The 19,157-nt window shown below is 36.5% G+C and overlaps 1 protein-coding gene across 3 annotated transcripts in view; it reads right to left on the bottom strand.

The window, feature by feature from the left end:
• Window positions 1-19,157, bottom strand: part of TMEM244 (transmembrane protein 244) — a 418,478-nt gene that overhangs the window by 188,281 nt on the left and 211,040 nt on the right. For all 3 annotated transcript variants that reach the window (XM_044085024.1, XM_044085007.1, XM_044085016.1), the window contains one exon: window positions 17,439-17,524. In XM_044085024.1, the coding sequence (XP_043940959.1) occupies window positions 17,439-17,524 (86 nt within the window). The remainder of the gene's footprint in view (window positions 1-17,438; window positions 17,525-19,157) is intronic.

Consider the following 19,157-nt stretch of genomic DNA (forward strand, 5'->3'; position numbering starts at 1 on the left):
TATATATATATATATATATATATATATATATATATAGATATATTGGCCTGAATGTACCCCTAAAGACTTAAAAAGTAAAAAGTCATGGTCATTCAAAAGCCATGTAGCTAAAACAGCAGTATGTCCTTAAAGGGCAATTTGCATAAATCCCATGGGCCACCAATATAGGAATTTTAAGGTATTACACAGTAAGATTCTAGCTTGGCTGAGTGTTTCTTGCAGTTTTTGCTAAATATTTCAAAACAGGTAGGCAGGAATGACATGTATTAGTTCAAAGGAAGATTTCTAAGTCAGTCTCGTGTTAATTCACAATGATAGTACCAGGTTCAGCTTTACATAAACAGATCCAAAACTCAGCTCCTCCTTGAAAGCTCTTGAATAAAATGCTATGCTAGTAAGGACATAAATTCTTTTGAAATTACAAATAAGCTGAAACAAAACCAAAAGTGTATATCCAGTTAGAACAATAAAGGGAAGATGTTACATAAAGTGATACAATGTGTAGTGATTGATTCATCTGAAAAATTAACATAAGTAAATGGGTAACTTAAATTCCACTTTCACTCTGAAAAGGAAAAGGGTGAAAGATCTTATTTAAGTTAGAAATGATTCATAAGTAAATTCCATTTTCAGTAAGAAGAGGAGAAAGTACAGTTGATCAAATGATCACTGCTGTAGTAGCCTTAGCTGTATGGGTTATATCCTGCCAAAGATATAACAGCCAGCCAGCTTCCAAAGTTTCAGGGCACCTTCCTCATGACCAAACCATTAGTCAGCTTGAGCTGAGCTGACTAAAAAGACAGGTTTGGGCACCACGCCCTACACAGCTTTCATACCAACAGACTGTAAGGCTGAGTCCTGAAAGGACAATGCTAGGAATAACAAAAAATAAATATTCACACCCTGGCATAGACAACACATGAAAAAACAAGAAGGATGGAGGTAGGGAGCAGCTACTGCAACAGGGATCATTCGAACATCTATTGTTATGGCACGTTTACTTACACAACTGTATTATGTTCATCATATTGATCAATGGTGAATTAGACTTAGCTATATTAGATTACCCTAGCTTACTATACTTGGGAGATGGAAGAGGAAGGGTACAGGAACCCCTGGAGAACGGTCCTAGCAAAGCCTGATGTAGAACTACAGAAAGAAACAATCTGGTAATGCCTTGTAAACGTCTGTATAGAGGACCAAGTTGCTGCTTCTAGAATCTAACCCCTTCATTGTTAAAACTTAATAAAAATTGTTTTAAAAAAAAGAATATTACTCCTTACAAAAAGCCATAGATGAAGACAAGGCCCTGGTAGATTGGGCCTTATCCCTGCCTGGAATAGTTTTGTTGTGATGAATATAACAACAGATAATAGCCCAAGATAACCATTTGGAAATAGTCTGTTTTGACACAGATTGTCCCTTCTTCTTACCTTCACAAGAAAGACACAATTGCTCCATAGATCTGAAAGTTTTGGTTCTGTCAATATAGTACCCAAGCTGTTTGTGGACATCCTAACTATGCAGTATGCTTCCTTCCTCATTTTTAAGTTCAGGAAAGAAAACAGGGAGATTGATAGTTTGGCTTAAAGAAAACTCAGATAACACTTTAAGCATATAAAAAGGATTAGTTCTCAAGGAAACCCTGTCTCTGTGGAAAATGAGATGGGGCTGATTGACCGTAATATCTTGCAACTCAGATACTCTTCTTGCAGAGACCAGGGCAATCAGTAAAACATTTTTTTTATGTTAAGAATCTCAAGTCAGCCATATTAGCTGTTTGAAATGGAACAAGTATTAGCTTCTCTAACACAAAACTAAGATCCCAAGGAGGGTCCACTGGTTTTCTTAGAGGCCTCTTGTGAAAAACCCTTTTAAAAAAAAATTGACATGAGACTGCATTAATGCTAAAATGGCTGATAAATGAACCTTGATGAAGAAGTAAGAAAGGTCACAGAATAATAACTCACACAAATACTGTAAAAAACAGGGAACAATTAGCCCTGAATGGGTGTTAGTTATGTTGTTGGCACCAAATAGAAAACCTTTTCCATTTGCTAATATATAGATTCATAGGTTCATACTAGGCTAACTGCCCTTGCGAGCCATTTTAAGCCTTGCCAATTATCCCTTGTGAGATTCAAACCCTGCACCTCATGTTTGTAAGGCAAACACCTTAACCATTAGGCCACCCTCCCAGTAGCAGGCATTTTTTGCCTCCATTAGTACCTGCCATATGTCCTCAGTAAACAGGTACCTAAAGGGAATTAATACCCTATCATCTAGGCAGTCAGCTGAAGTTGACTTGCACTGGAGTATATCACACACCTCTGATGTTGTGTAAGTAAATCCATTCTGTGAGGAAGTTTGTTGTAATTGCCCTGGCCATTTCCAAAAGAAGGCAGAACAACTGCAGCCTGTGCAGAAGGGAGTCATCACAATGATTTTGAGGGATTCCTTCTGACTCTTCTAAGTACCCTGGATCACTGGAAATGGTGGAAAAGCATTCAGGAACATTTCTGTCAAAGGAAAGGAAATTACATCTGTCTTCCAGGCCTTTGTGCATGGAATCCTGGAACAGAATCCTGCTAGCTGATTGTTAAAAGAGGAGGCAAACAGGTCTATTTAAGTAAATCCCCACAGATGGATCAAATCTTGGAAGACTCCCCCAATCTAGTTTCCATTCAAGAGGGTCTGCCCTTGTCCTGCTCAGCTTGTCTGCTACACAGTTGTGCTCTGATGGAATGTAAGATGCCTGCACAGCAAGACTGTGCTGTAAAGCTAAATCCTATGTGAACATGTGTAGTCTGCAAAGGGGGACCAACCTGATTCCCCAGTGCTTACTGATGTACCACATGACAGAGATATTGTCTGCAATGATGTTAAGAGGTCTGGGAGGCAAAGGATGATTCAGAGAGTTAAGTGCCTTGATTATAGGTTCATAGATTAGTACTAGGCTAACTGCCCATGTGGGTCATTTTAAGCTTAGCCATTTACCTCATGTAAGAATCAAACCCTGCACTTTGTGTCTGTAAGGTAAACACCTTAACCATTATACCAACTTCCCACTTCAAGGCAAGCATTTCTTTTACATTTATGTGCTTGCATCTGTCCCTGGTGTCTCAAACATATTGCACTTTTCTTCCTTGTAAATCTGCTCCACAAGTAATGTCCGAGGAGTGTGTAGTGACTGCTTTGGAGCAGGGAGGGAGAAGCAGAGACCTGGATTTAGGAAAATTTGCTGTCTCTACCAAGTGATTTCTCTTCTGGCAACTGGGATTTGAAAAGACAAAAGATGTTGGTGCAGTGTCCGAAGAGACTTCAGATTCCACTGTATCTTTCTCATGTGGAGTCTTGCTGGGGTTATCATGAGAATTACAGATGCCATGAAACCCAAAATCCTGAGGTATTCCCCTCACAGTGACAGAAGCCTGAGTGGAAAACCTTAGACATAGATCTATTTTTCCTGTGGAAGAAAGGTTCTTTGGACTGACGTGTTTAGCTGACACCCTGGAACACAATCCTGTGTGAAGGAGTCAAAAATGACTTTTGAATGTTCTCTTGGAATCCCAGCTTGTTTAAGAGATCTCTCATCCAAGTGAGAGATTCCAGCTGCTTTGAAAAAGACTCTGCAGAGATAAGCAAGTCATCTAAATATGGAAAAATGTGGATTCCCTTTAGCCTGAAATGAGCTACAACTGAAGGTAGAGACTTTGCGAACACTCTTGGTGTAGTGGATAGTCCAAAAGGTAAGGCATAGAACTGTCAAAGTGATCCAGACACACAAAACCTTAAAGAAATGCCTGAAGTCCGGATGAAAATGAAAATGATGATGAGCTTCTTTTAAATTTAGTGTTACCAGGAAACTTGAAAGAGGAAGAACAGGTAAAACATTGTGAAATGACATCATTTTGAACATAGCCAACATCACAAACAGGTTTAGGAAAGAAAAATCTAGACCTGATCTCCAAGCATTTTCTTTCTTCAGCACTAAAAATATCCATGAATAAAAACCATTCCCAACCTGGGAAGGAGGAACTGGTTCTATCACTCCATTGGACAGGATGAGTTGAAGTACAGAGGGAAGTAAAAGAATCTAGTCTAGTGGATGAGGAATTACCCCCTGAAAAGGAGAGATTTCCTCCCACTGTCATCTGTAACCTCAATGAATTCTCTAAAAACACATTTGTCTAAAACTATCCATTTCTAAAGATAAATGTGGAGATTCAAACTTTCTGGAAGGGAAAAGGGTCTCTCAGGGTGGGAGTGGGACACGGTCCCTTAAACACTCATTCTGACATGTTGGACTGACTTGGTTTTGGCAGGGGGGAGGTTCCTGAATTCTTTTTGGAACCGACTGCCATTTCTTTTTAAATGTCTGCTTATCAGCATCTTGTTAAGACTGTTTATTTTTAATTTTTTACCAAAATCTGAAGAGGAGTTACAGAATCCTTTAGAAAATCTGGAAAAGGAGAACTGAAAATTCTTAAGAGATTCTCTGTATTAACTTACCTCATTCATCACACATTTTGATAACCTCTGCAGCAGACAAACCAAAAACTAAATCTCTGTCCAAAGGAAAATTTAAAATCTAATATTTTTCATATCACCTGGGAGGTTCTGGGAATACAGCCAAGCAGACCTGCTCAAAACAGTTCCACTGGCCATAGTCCTTGAAGAAGTATCAACACACTGCAAACAATGAATATATAATGGAAGAAATTAAATTATTGTTCCTCATAAGAAGAAACTGCACACAAAACATTCCTCATGCTTTCACAATTTATCAGAATAAACTTTAAATATGAGCCTGACAATTCAAAATTCTGAAAATCAGAGTTAAAAAGTATACACTTTTCCCATACTTAACAATAATCTTCCCATCCTTGTAAGAAAGAGTAAGACTGGAATTAATCAAATGTTTATCCGCAGTTAGGAATAACTAACAGCTGCCGGGTCAAGTTTGGGAAGCCTACATCCAAACTTAAAAGACTGAGGAACTTTATACATTCTATCTACCTTTTCAGGGGTAGCAGGTTGACTATCAGAAAAATTGCATGCAGTGACACACACATCCTCCAGACCTTACAGAACCTGGGGAAGGGGTGAAGGTTCTGGAAATTCTTTCTGTAACAGCTCATAGTATTTTCTGAGGGACTGAGAAACCTCAATGTTTTCCCAATGAAAACACTGCCACATTCTGGAAACAGTTCCAGAAAAAGAGAAATCCCACAGGGAGAATCAGAAACCAAGCTCTCCTCTGAGTCTAAATCAGAAAACTGAGGAGAAATCCCTGTATCTGTCCCTTCATCTTCTTTCCAGTTTCAGAATCTTGAATCTTTTGAGGAAAATATGTATCCCTCCTTCTTTTATCAGAAACCACCTTATAAGAAGGATCAATAGCATGAATTAAACCCTGATGCAGACCTAATAAACTACTCCTGGCTAAGGAAATTTCAAGAGGAGTAGATACATGTTTATAATTTTTGGTTTATTTTTTTACAGGAAAGCAGGAGCCAAAAGTATTATTGATGGCAGCAGCAACAGCTTCCCCAAGGATGTGCACAACATTCTGACTCAACAGGGAAGCCTTCACTATTCCCTCTCCCAGAAATGACAAGAGTGTCTCTCTCCCTTGCTCAATGAGGGGACGCCAACAGCCACAGACATTGTGGCTAACCCCCAGTTCAAAGTAGTTATAGGTGCTATACTAGAAGGTTCTGGGGTAAAAGATGATTGACCTGAGAAATAACCTATGGCTATAGAAGTCACCCACCTGTCACTGAGGGAAACTGATAACCTACTGTATTGGCAAAGACTGTTTGCTTAACTTTTTCTTTTTGCGTCTGAAAAAGAAGACCAACCTTGAGACAATATGTTTATTCCACGGTCAAGCTGAAAATGGTGCCTCTTTCCTGGTAAAAACATGCAGCAAAAGCTTGTAAAACATTTAAAGTCTTTAAAAGTCAGTTTTTTCAAACAAAACACAGTATAAAGCCCTTTAAATACTTTTCCAGACCCCCAAAGTAAAACAAACACAATTTATCTACCTAAAAATGGTTTTCAATTACTTAAGAAAAAATGTTAAACTAAGAGGAAAAAAGAGTGCTCTCATTTAAAAGTACAGTGAAGTCTGGAGACAGTACATTAAAACATATAATCCTAGCTTAAAAATAACTTTCTTAAATGGGAATGTACAATAAAGCAACAATTTTATAATGTGGAAGATTTTTCCTGAAAGGGAACTTATCTGCTCAGCAAAGAAACATCACAAGCCGACCATCAGTCCTAAAAAGCCAACAGAGAGGCGTACTCTTGAACAGTAGGAAAGCTCTGAAGGGCTTGGCACTCAAACATGTATTTTTAGTCAGCTCAGCTCAAGCTGACTAATGGTTTGGGTGCATGGAAGGAGCTCAGAAGCTTTGGAAGCTGTATGGCTGTTATATCCTTGGCAGGATACAGCCAATATAGCTAAGGTTACTGCAGAATGATCAATATGATGAACATTGGAAGGTCTTATACATGGAAGTACAATATCAGTGATATTTTCAGCTGAAGCTAACATAAGGTAAAGTACAACTCAGTCTCACCATTGGATGAAACAGGAAAGTCTTATGTAAGTTTGAGGAGTATCACAATGCTAATTAGGTACAAAAATCGAACACGCTATCACAAATTTAATTTCTATTTCCTGTGTTAATGTATAGGGAGAAAAAAGCTGACAAAGTTCTATACAAAATGGGAGAAAAAAGTGAAGTGGAATTATCTCCAAACTCTTACGGTAACTGATATGCCAAACCTGACCTTTTGTACAGGATGAGTAGGTCCAGAAGTAGATGGCTACAGTTAGAGATGTCCTGAAGGATGTCAGTAGAAGAACTGAGGAAAATCCATAAATTATGTTAGTGTTGCAAAGCTTGACCCAGAAAATAGAGTTCTGATATGATAAGTCAACAAGTATGAGGTCAAGATTCTATATGTCGTCTAACCTCTAACAGTGCTACCTAAATTTAGCTAAGCACTCAAACTCAGTCTTGACTTAAGGCCATATTGGTGTTGACTCGATTAACTCCGAATCTGCATAGCTACTGCTGGACTCGAGAATGACCTTGAAAACCTATTGACGTAGTGAGGGTTGAGGCTATAATAATTGTGAAAGTTGAAACTGATTTTGACTAGATGGGAAAAGATTAGAAGAATGGTCAAAGTAAAGAGTGCTCATGACTTGATATTGAGCAAGGGGAAGGGCTTTTCTTATGCATAGGCCAACTAGTTGATCATCTAGATCACCACACTTGCAGGTGTGCTCTTTCCATATTTATTTATTTATTTATTTATAAAAGTAATAAAATATGTTGTTTCTTTGTTGTAAAAAAGAATAAATAAATATGGCACCTTGTTAAAACAAAATGGATCTAAGGCATGACAGTCACCTCGAGGGAGGTACTCCATTTAACTTAGTCATTCAGTGTCACATTAGACTTGAATGTTGTAGACACAACCCCTCTGAAGGGGAGTTTGACAGGCTGAAAGCATGCACATTTTAAAAACTAAGAAGTATGAATCTCCAATGCCTGGCTTTACTTACTACTAACTGTAATGTTCAGCAATTTGCCAGAGCACCAAACATTTTATGAGAGGCAGAAGTCAAAAATATATAGACAAAATCAAGGACATTCTGCAGAATTCTGGACAGATAAGAGGAATGGTTCAGCATATCTGAAGATAGTGAGGTAAATGTTATTATTTTTACAGTGATGATGGCAATGATCAACCAAATATTTTTGGCAATGCTTCTGGCACTGTGATTTGTGTGGAGCAACCTTTAATGCTTTAATGTGCTGCAACTTGTTTGTGTGGAAGTAAAATAATATTACACAGCCATTAGGCATTGTAGTTATAACTACTGGGTAGGGGATGGGATTGGCTTAATGAAATTAACTGACCCACTTGCTGTTTGTTCAATTTTAACAGGCACTGTCTGGCTTTGCAGAACTACTGTGCATTTGTGAAAAGGTGGACTGCTTAACTGGGCACCTGATGTACACAAAGTAGGTATAATTACTGGGGCTGTTTATGGAAGAAAATGACTGACTGCCTACTGCAGTTTACTTATTACTTTGGTTTTGCATGACAAATTTGATTTATGTGAAGGAATGTGCAATACTTTAATGCGTGACAACTATTTGGAACAAAGGTGAAATACATTACATGGCCATCCTGTTTTAGTACAATCACACATTTGAATTCTACACATAAGTGGCTATAAGTGCTTCGTTAGGGTTGTATGGATGACAGCAACTAACCTCTTGTCACTTGCTCAGTTTAGGAGCCATTTCCCACCCCAAAACAATAATAAATAAATAAAAATAAGGGATAAAATGCTTCACAGAATAACCAGAACTTAAGAGCTTTTAGTGGCTGGCGGCCCGCACACACCAAGGCTGCAGAAGTGGATTTTGACATGGGCTTAGTAGTCCCTTGTAGCTTGAACTTCACCTAATCTAAAAATAGTCCTTCTCGTAGGTCTACACAGTAGGCCGCTGTACTTGTGTGTGTGTGTGTGGGGGGGGGGGGGCTGAGGATAATGTCATTATTTCTGTAGCATTCTTCCCAAACCTCCAAGGTCATTATATCTTGTGAGAAACTGAGGACAATGTGGTCATTAATTCTTTAACTTTCCTCACAAACTTCACTGGGATACCCAGAAAGACACTACAGTTTGTATGAGAGCACTGTACTGTCTAGTCGTAAGTTGGAAAAATTACTGTAATCATTATTTTTTTTCATTTTCCTCATACACATCGGACACATACAGGCTGCAATCTTTTGGGAGAGGAAAAAAAAAGCATTCCGTATATATATGTCTGACACGAAATATGTATTGTTTTTTTTTCTTCAGTTTTGTCCCAGTCTGACATCAGAAGAGTGCACAGAAGACAGCTGTGTTTTGGGGTAACACTGAAAAGGCATGCTGTATATACATATAACTACAGTAACTTTTATTATGACTGTGGATATGTATGCTTTAATTTTCATCAAAATTTAACACCAGAGTGGGATACAAAGAAAGTTACTATTTTGAGAAGGGTGGTGTAGAGAAGCAGACAGTATTCCTACATTTGATTTATGTATCCTCACAAACATTTTTCTTCTCAGTTTATTGTGAACTGGTGTTTGGTCAGCTTTGAGCATTAAGCCTTAGATACATCTTATTCCTTCCTTGATACAAAAAAAGTAAAATTGAATTTATTTTCCATTTCCTTTTGTTTAGGCCAGCACTGCATCAAAAGGTAATAAAAAAACTCTAAAATGCACCTCATAGCATCTATATCCCCATGGCACCACTGACTTAATACAGTTATTTCCACTGCAGTTATTATAGTGTTGTCCTGTTCAGTTAGGGTGTGATGAAAGAGTAAGACTAAATTTATTTCTTTGATCACTGGATGAAAAGGTTGTAATAAAAAAAACTCTAAAATGCACCTAACAGCATCTTGAACCCCCGTGGCTTCTGAGGGCCTTGAGGTCTTGAGGATCCCAGTCTCCTGTCTTAATGCAGTTGTTTCCTCCACAGTTATCAGAGTGCAGTCTTGCCAAGACGAAGCATATTGAATGAATTAATAACTGCACGAAAAAGCTGAAGAGTATGGCAAACTGTAAGAAAAAGAAAGACAAAAAGTAATCGGCATGGTGTGGGTAGGCCAGGTTGGGGGGTCTTAATGCACCAGGTGATGTGTCTGGGGGTGGTGCAGCTGTGGGGGGAATCATGGAGCACTTTGCTTAGGGCGTCAGTTGACCTAAGGTCAGTCCTGGTAAGGCATGAAGAAGTCTCAACCCCTATGATCCTGGTATTTGACATTTGACCTGGAATAGGTGTCAAGGTTCACAAGGATAAGACAGAGGGTACTGATCAAAATAAAATCAACATTTGACTTGGAACCGAGATCAAAGCTGAAACAGAAGGTATTAACATCAAAAAACAAAAATTAAGTAGGCAGTTGAACTAATGCCACCAGATTGACAAATGTATAGACCCACTGACACTGAAGCCTAAGCAGGTCTGATAAGAGGACCAAACTCATAGGAACTGATTCAAATATTTGTGAAGATGAAAAGATGTCATAAAAAAGTAAAACATACATAGCCAAAGTTTAATCTTTCATGCAACAAAGACAAACCAGTACTGGATGAAGTGTCTCTTCAGAAAAGTCCTATTTGTATCCAAAAACACAAAAGAGGCACACCACGATGATTCTTCAGGCTTTAATGGAGAATTAAAAACATCCAACGAACAGCTGTAGGAAGGAGTAAGCACTTTCACGTTTTAACAACGCTTCTTCAGACTTAAAATACATCTAAAAAATGTGTTCTTATATACTCATAGTTAATTGAATAATTAAAGCAATTAGAATAATTAAAACTCTATCACAGTTATCCCTTGTTAAAGGTGTATTGCTATGTTAGTAGCTTATATAAAAGACTATATCTTGTGGCTGTATATATAGTAAATGCAATATACCTATATATTATATACAAGACACATCTACTAAAATTAAGAATAGAACAATTTAAAATAATAATAATTAGCAGTACTAATATAAAATAGCCTACAACTTATAAGAACAAGCTAAAAAATGGTGTCACATGTATAACACTATCCTATGTGGCATAGCTAAATCAATAACTAGAATAGTGTATAAAGATAATAATAACAAAATTATTAAACATACATATATATATGTGTGGAAAATATACATATATATAAAAAAATACATATATATAAAAATGTATATGTTCGTACATACTTACACTGAATGTTTGGCTAAGTATACATGTACAGAAATAGTGTATGCAAGTTATATTAACTTGTTTACTGTACATGTGTGGATATTAATGACTACAAGGTCTCCCTTTTAAAAAAGGTTTAAGTGATATTTTATCATTGAGGCCATGGCCTCTATGTGCTTGTAGCCTTAATATCCATTTGTTTTCCTTTTCTTCAGTGAAGTTCTTTATATCACCAAGTCTATCTGTTTTATTGACTAGCTCAAGTACTTGAAACGTGAATTTATGTTTAGATCCTAGACTCAATACATGTCTGGCTAAAGCATTCCTATCATCCTCTCTATTTATGGCATATATATGCTCCCTAATTCTTTCCCGTAATGTTCTATTAGTTTTTCCTATATAGAATGATTTACATAATGAACATTTTGCCAAATATATCAAGTCCCTGGATCTACAATCAGCATATCTATCAAACTTGAAATTATTACCATTATCAGGATGTGTAAAACTATTTTCTTTTGCTATGTAGCTACATTGATTACAATGTCTGCATGGAAACGTACCCTTCCTTTGTGTTAAAGGGGCTACCTTCATATTATTTTCATAGCAGAGTAACCTCTTGAGGGATTTCATATTCTTATATGTGATATCAGGCCTATCACCTATAATATCTTTTAGCCTATCGTCTACCAATAACATTCCCCAATTATTAGTTAAAATGTTTCTAATAGTATTATTCCTGTTTGTAAAAGGTATCACTATTCTATTCTTAACTCTTCCTGTCTTAAATCTTTTTATACTATTGCCATCTTTGCCAGTCCTATGTAGGAATGGTCTACCCCTACCCTCTCTTTCCAACGAATTATCCTGAAATATTTTGTTCAATACTTGTTTATTGTATCCTCTATTTAAAAATTCATCTCTTAGTGTCTCACATTGTTCATGATGTCTCATATCATCTGTTACTAGCCTAGAGACCCTTAATGTCTGACCTCTGACTATATTGGGATAGAGGTGTCTAGGGTGCATACCGTTGTAGTGTAATAGATTATTCTTTCGACAAGGTTTTCTAAACAAATCCGTATTAACAGTGTTCTTATCTTTACTAATGAGAACATCTAAAAATTATATCCTATCAAATGATTTAGAACATTCAAATCTCAGAAAATCAGTTGTTCCATTTATATAAACTATAAACTGATCCAACTCTTCGGGTGTACCACCCCATAGGAGGAATACATCATCCACAAAACGTTTATACAGCTTAATATTCTCTCCAAAGAGTGCATTTCCTAAAACATAAGTTCCTTCCCAGTATGCCATCACAAGGTTTGCATATGAATTAGCACATGGTGTACCCATCGCTACACCCTTTTTCTGTAAATAATAATTATTATCATATAGAAAAACATTGTTCTCAAGTACCAATTCTAGAATAAGCATCCATTGTATGACTTGGTTATTAGGAATGTTTTTCTCAAGTAGTAGCAATCTCACATATTCCATCCCTACTTGATTTGGTATAGATGTAAAAAGGGAAACAACATCTAATGTAACCAGTAAATCACTGGTATAGTCACTTTGTGAATGTAAGTACTCAGCATAGCTGTATAAAAACTCCTCTGTGTCTCTAATTATGGACTCATTGTTATTCACTATTGGTTTGAATTGTTCCTCCAGATAAATAGACATAGGCTCAGTGGCCCAGCCTTTACCCGATACAATAGGTCTCATTGGGGGGTCATATAAATTTTTGTGTATCTTTGGTAGACCTCTGAAGGTTGGAATAACTGGCTTTTCAACCAAGAAATACTTGTATAGATTTTCATCTATTATATTACATAACAAGAAATCATATAACATCTCAGGAACACTTTTAATCACTTTATCTAAAGTCACAGCATTCAAACAATGATATGTATCTGTTTCTTTCAATAAATCTTTCATTTTCATATTATATAATGTCCTGTCTAATACTACTACTGAGCCCCCTTTATCAGCTTGCCTAATGACAATATTGGTGTTATTTTGTAGGCTTTTTAATGCTTCACGTTCAGCATGATTCAAATTATAAAACTCAGGTTTAACATTAGTCATATCACTGGCTATTAAATCCCTTTCACAAGCTTTCTCAAAAGCCTCAAGTGCAGGGCATAACTGTGGTATAAACGTTGATGGTTTTTTAAATACATTTGCATCTTTCGCATTATCATTATCTGTGAATAGTAGTTTCAGACCTAAATTCCTGACAAACATTTTAGCATCTATAATAACATCAGCAATGTCAGCACTAGCAGCAGGTATGAAAGATAGACCCTTATCAAGTAGGGAAAGTTCATTTTCATTTAATTCATGCCTGGAAATATTCACAGTTAGTCTTTCTGTATGGGACGCAGAATCTTCTTCTGGAATTCGAGCCTCTCTTCTGAGATCTTCCTTTTCTTCACTCTGTTGTACGGTGACCATGCTTGTTTCCCTACAGCCCGTATGGGGAAGGGAAAAGAGTGATTGTCCTCATTCTCTATCAGGCTATCCTCTTCATATGAGATGCAGCCGTTATTAGTTGTTTTGTTCGTACCTCTTGTATCTCTTATTTTCGGGCGGACATCAGCATTCGCTTCTATCTCCGCTGTTGATAATTCCGTTGTTTTTTCATGCAAAAAAGAATTAGTGTCAATCTCATTAATTATATTCTTCCCAGTATTTACTGTAGCGTAAGTAGTAACCACTCTCGGTTTAGGAATGGCATTCAAACTAGTAGAACAGTTGGTAACGTTTCCAGATGACGTCAGCATAATAGGTGTGTCTCTCTCTCCATTCTCATGAATATTCATGACTTCCTTTCTTTTCGCCGGTTTTTCATTAGTGATTAAATCACTGCCCGTGGCTCCTTTGAATGTAACATTATTGTTCTTCCAAGTGTTCTCTCTCGGCCAAGAGAATATTTGGCCTCTCCTGAAATCGTTATAGTCTCTCTCCAGTTTTTTCTTCTTATCAGATTTTAATTTATTATCAAGCATTTTCACAGAGGTAGTCAGATCTTTAAGGAAATTTTCTATCCCATCTGAGTCGAGAAGGATTCTTAACTTCTTTTCCATCTCACTAATATCTTCCATTAGATTCTTCTCTATCAGTTGATATTATTCTATTAATAACCTGATATACCCATAGCTGGTTTCCAGGTTAAGTTTTTGCCATTTCCTTAACAAGTCAGGGTATGTTGTGACAAAAGTCGGCATCTTAAGAATTCTTAGTCCCCTTGGGACTATCTTGAAGCTGAGGCACGCCTCCATATGCTGCCTCTGCCATTGTATGTTTTTTAATTTGTGAAAGTTATTTTCTATTCTTCTCCTTAATTGCAGTATTTCCATGTTTGATGCTGTATTAACAGTTTTACTTCCATCTCTTGCTAAATCTTTAAGGGATAATTTTAGCAACGGATTATTGTTCATAGTAAAAAGTTCATTTAAAATATCATCACCAGTTCCAAATTCCATAATAAAAATTGATTTAAGAACCGTGTTCCAGTACCAGAGAGAACACAACAGTAATGCAAAAAAGACAAACCAGTACTGGATGAAGTGTCTCTTGAGAAAAGTCCTATTTGTATCCAAAAACACAAAAGAGGCACACCACGATGATTCTTCAGGCTTTAATGGAGAATTAAAAACATCAAACGAACAGCTGTAGGAAGGAGTAAGCGCTTTCACGTTTTAACAACGCTTCTTCAGACTTAAAATACATCTAAAAAAATGTGTTCTTATATACTCATAGTTAATTGAATAATTAAAGCAATTAGAATAATTAAAACTCTATCACAGTCATCCCTTGTTAAAGGTGTATTGCTATGTTAGTAGCTTATATAAAAGACTATATCTTGTGGCTGTATATATAGTAAATGCAATATACCTATATATTATATACAAGACACATCTACTAAAATTAAGAATAGAACAATTTAAAATAATAATAATTAGCAGTACTAGTATAAAATAGCCTACAACTTATAAGAACAAGCTAAAAAATGGTGTCACATGTATAACACTATCCTATGTGGCATAGCTAAATCAATAACTAGAATAGTGTATAAAGATAATAATAACAAAATTATTAAACATACACATATATATATATATATATATGTGTGGAAAATATACATATATATATAAAAAAATACATATATATAAAAATGTATATGTTCGTACATACTTACACTGAATGTTTGGCTAAGTATACATGTACAGAAATAGTGTATGCAAGTTATATTAACTTGTTTACTGTACATGTGTGGATATTAATGACTATAAGGTCTCCCTTTTAAAAAAGGTTTAAGTGATATTTTATCATTGAGGCCATGGCCTCTATGTGCTTGTAGCCTTAATATCCATTTGTTTTCCTTTTCTTCAGTGAAGTTCTTTATATCACCAAGTCTATCTGTTTTATTGACTAGCTCAAGTACTTGAAACGTGAATTTATGTTTAGATCCTAGACTCAATACATGTCTGGCTAAAGCATTCCTATCATCCTCTCTATTTATGGCATATATATGCTCCCTAATTCTTTCCCGTAATGTTCTATTAGTTTTTCCTATATAGAATGATTTACATAATGAACATTTTGCCAAATATATCAAGTCCCTGGATCTACAATCAGCATATCTATCAAACTTGAAATTATTACCATTATCAGGATGTGTAAAACTATTTTCTTTTGCTATGTAGCTACATTGATTACAATGTCTGCATGGAAACGTACCCTTCCTTTGTGTTAAAGGGGCTACCTTCATATTATTTTCATAGCAGAGTAACCTCTTGAGGGATTTCATATTCTTATATGTGATATCAGGCCTATCACCTATAATATCTTTTAGCCTATCGTCTACCAATAACATTCCCCAATTTTTAGTTAAAATGTTTCTAATAGTATAATTTAAAGTTTAATCTTTGCACGTATCAGGAATAATACTTTTCAGGTCTCAAGAGCAAAATGTGCATAATAAGTATCTTTATAACAAATAAGTCACATATTCAACTACCTAAATGTAACTGGATAGCAATAACACTAATTGTAACTGCACAAGAATCTAATAAGAATAAACTGGTAAATGCTAAAGTTAGGGAGACTAAATAAAGAAAAAATGCTAATACTAATGGTTAGACTAAGAATTCAGTGGTTGGAAATGACTGAATGAAATGACACATAAATCTCCAGAAAAGGCACTACAATTATGCCCAATATATTAAAGTAAAAACAGTAACCTGGGGAGGTTTACAGACAGAAATGCATCTTACTCATGCAGAGCAGATCTGACAGACTCCTTAGTTGCATAACAAGGGTAAATTAGGAAGAACCGGGTTTAAATGCTGAGCTAAATACTGAAGGTGATGAAGATGGCTCTCCCATTCTCTGATCTGCATCCTTCTAGCAGGCTTTGCATTAAAGATACAGACAGAAAGTTTATAAACATGTACCAGTTGACATTCTTTGCCTATATTTGCTGTATTCACCACTGACAAAAACGGCACACAGAGGCACATAACATAAGCGGTTTTATATAATCATTGATTAAGGACTGAAGCTTATCATCTCCAAATAGGTTTTCTTAACATGTAGAGCATTAAGTAATAATTTTCTTTTGGTCTTTTTTCCTTTGTCCTGTACCATGTCTAACACTTAAAATTTGCACAGCAGAGCCCTTCTTACTGGGAGGACAGGAAAATGAGTGTTTGCATTCCAAGTCAGTATGAACTTGTGTGTCTTCAAACAAATGCAGTTATCAACTAGGCTAAGCCCTCACTCACAAATGTATCTCCTGGCGTCCACAGCTCTGAGGTGGATTTAATATTAAATTCATTAATTTTCTGGTAAGAGTTGCAGGTGAGTCACAATCTATCTTTGCACTTAATGGGTGTAAGGCAGAAAACTAATCCTGGATAGATACCACCAGTCCACCATGAGATGCACACACACACAGGCATGCGTGCACGTGCACACATACACACACACACACACACACACACACACACACACACACACACACACACACACACACACACACACAAACACACACACAGACGTATAGGCAATTTACAGGCTTGTATATCTACCTCCTGACTTGGATATGTGGAAGGAAATTGGACACTTCTATAAAACTCAATGAAGATACACAAGGAGAACATACAGACTCTGCAGAAAAGATACTCTCGCTGGAAAATGTACAGAGAACCAAAGAATATGAGGCAACGATGCCAATCACTACTACCACCCCTCAATGTGAAAAAGAATAAACAGACAGGACACGAAGCCTGTGCAACGGCAGTAGAACACAGTATTAAATGTCCCTGAAGAACTACTGCGGATGTATCATTGTCCCAAATAAGATTATACTAACATTCAAATTCAAAGGCAAAGAAGTTGTGGAAATTTGAAATGGACACTACTGTTGCTACACATGGTTCAGAATTCTCATTTCACTGTTTTTATGCATCATTTATTACCTAAATATGTCTAATGACAGACTATCCAAACAAAATGCAAAGCATTGCAGGGAATCCATTACCTGTTAAAAATGTTGCTGTTAATTCTATAAATGTTTGCCAGTTTCTGGTAAAGTCAGAGAAAGGCTACATCACAAGGAGAGGTCTTACCGGAAGGCTCCAAAGCAGACACTTGCTGTCATGTAATAGACAGAGTAGAAAATGATCAAGCAAAGCAGCAAATGCAGGAGTACATTCTGAAAGAAAGAAAGAAAGAAAAGAAATTATTTTTCTCATGCTTTACTCTTCTTTATCACCACAGCAACAAACCTAGCATCTAGCAATAGTAACATCTACCCAACCTTCAGAGAACGTTTAACTACCACTGAATGTACCTTAAGAACTCTCCTACTACGCTTGCTTTCCAGATGAAGCAGATCTATGATTCATACTAACAAGTCTATAATCTGACCAAAAGTGCCATGACTGATTTAGATAAAGAAGGGCTGCATATTTAGTGGGCACACTGCAAAAGTCTCAGATAAAATTATCCACAGGGAGATTCTCAGCTCTATGACAACACCAAAAAACAGGTCAAGCTCCAGAAATCACCAATTCTGAAATAAACATACAGGATTATGAGTGGGTTGCTGATTGTAACCTGCTTATTATGTGTTCAAGACATGGGTGCCAAGAAATTCACCTCTAGAGGGAAGCCTGAGAGGTGAAACTAAGCATCCATGTCGAGAGCACACAATAATGGGTTATAATAGGAGATCTGATCTGATCATGATTCTTTGTAGTGCACAGTGCTTTATCTGCTCCATGTACTACTAGTTACAAGAAAAAAGGTAAGTGTTTTATTAGCTTTCAAAGCCTTAAAATAGTTATTCACCACGATCAGAAAGGCAGTAACACACTCTCTTATATTACAGAAAGTCAGGGACACATTACCGGTAAGACTGCAGACATTAACAAATGTTTTCAATTCTGCCCCTGTTGTTTGCTGGCCAGTACTGGCAAATTTAACTGGTTAGTGTGATACCCAATCTTAACAAGTGAAGCAGGAGGTACTTAACAATTGTTAAGATCATGTCTCACTCCACAGAAGTGCTTAACTGATTTAACTTTTTCCAGATATTAGAGTGTAATCACCTCTCTCCATGCACTAAGCAAGTAATAATGCCCAACAGTGTGTGTTATCTGCACCCCTGGAAGGGTGTTATTTCGACAATAACACACACCCTGGATGGCATTATTTCTCTTACAGAATGGGTTGTATGTAAAATTGTTGTGTTCTACTTGCTTATTTTTTTTTTTTTATTACTATATAATTTTTTTATATATTTTTGATGTAAAATATTTCCTCCGCCTACTGTTTAAAACTTGCGGTAGTATATGATACTGGTGTTGGAGGTAGCATTTTACATCCAAAATATAACGCTTCAAAAAATATTCAGGTATTTATTTTATTCTTTTTGGTCCCTACTCCTAAAATGTTTGGTTTGTTGCCAGTCATCGGAGATTGAAGTTCCTAAATAATGATAGGCATCTGAGTTTACGACTTTTATTTCCTTCAGAAAATTCATGCTAACACAGAAACTTTTATTTACGCATGTTTGCAATTTTATAAGCGCAGTAATAAAAATCTGTTCCTATTTTGGAGCCTTTGTTCCCCCTTTAGTTTAGGCTTTATCCAAATTTCTTCAGCTGAAAGGTCCAGAGGTATGCAAACCTTTTTACTGCTGCTGCTGCCCCAATGGTTGATCTCACTTACTCTCACACACACACACACACACACACACACACACACACACACACACACACACACACACACACACACACACACACTCACACAGTCTCTTCTTTTATGCACATTCACTCACACAT

The sequence above is a fragment of the Protopterus annectens genome, chromosome 1.part1 (genome assembly GCF_019279795.1).
Source record: "Protopterus annectens isolate FY-2018-M chromosome 1.part1, PAN1.0, whole genome shotgun sequence".
Lineage (NCBI taxonomy): Eukaryota > Metazoa > Chordata > Ceratodontiformes > Protopteridae > Protopterus > Protopterus annectens.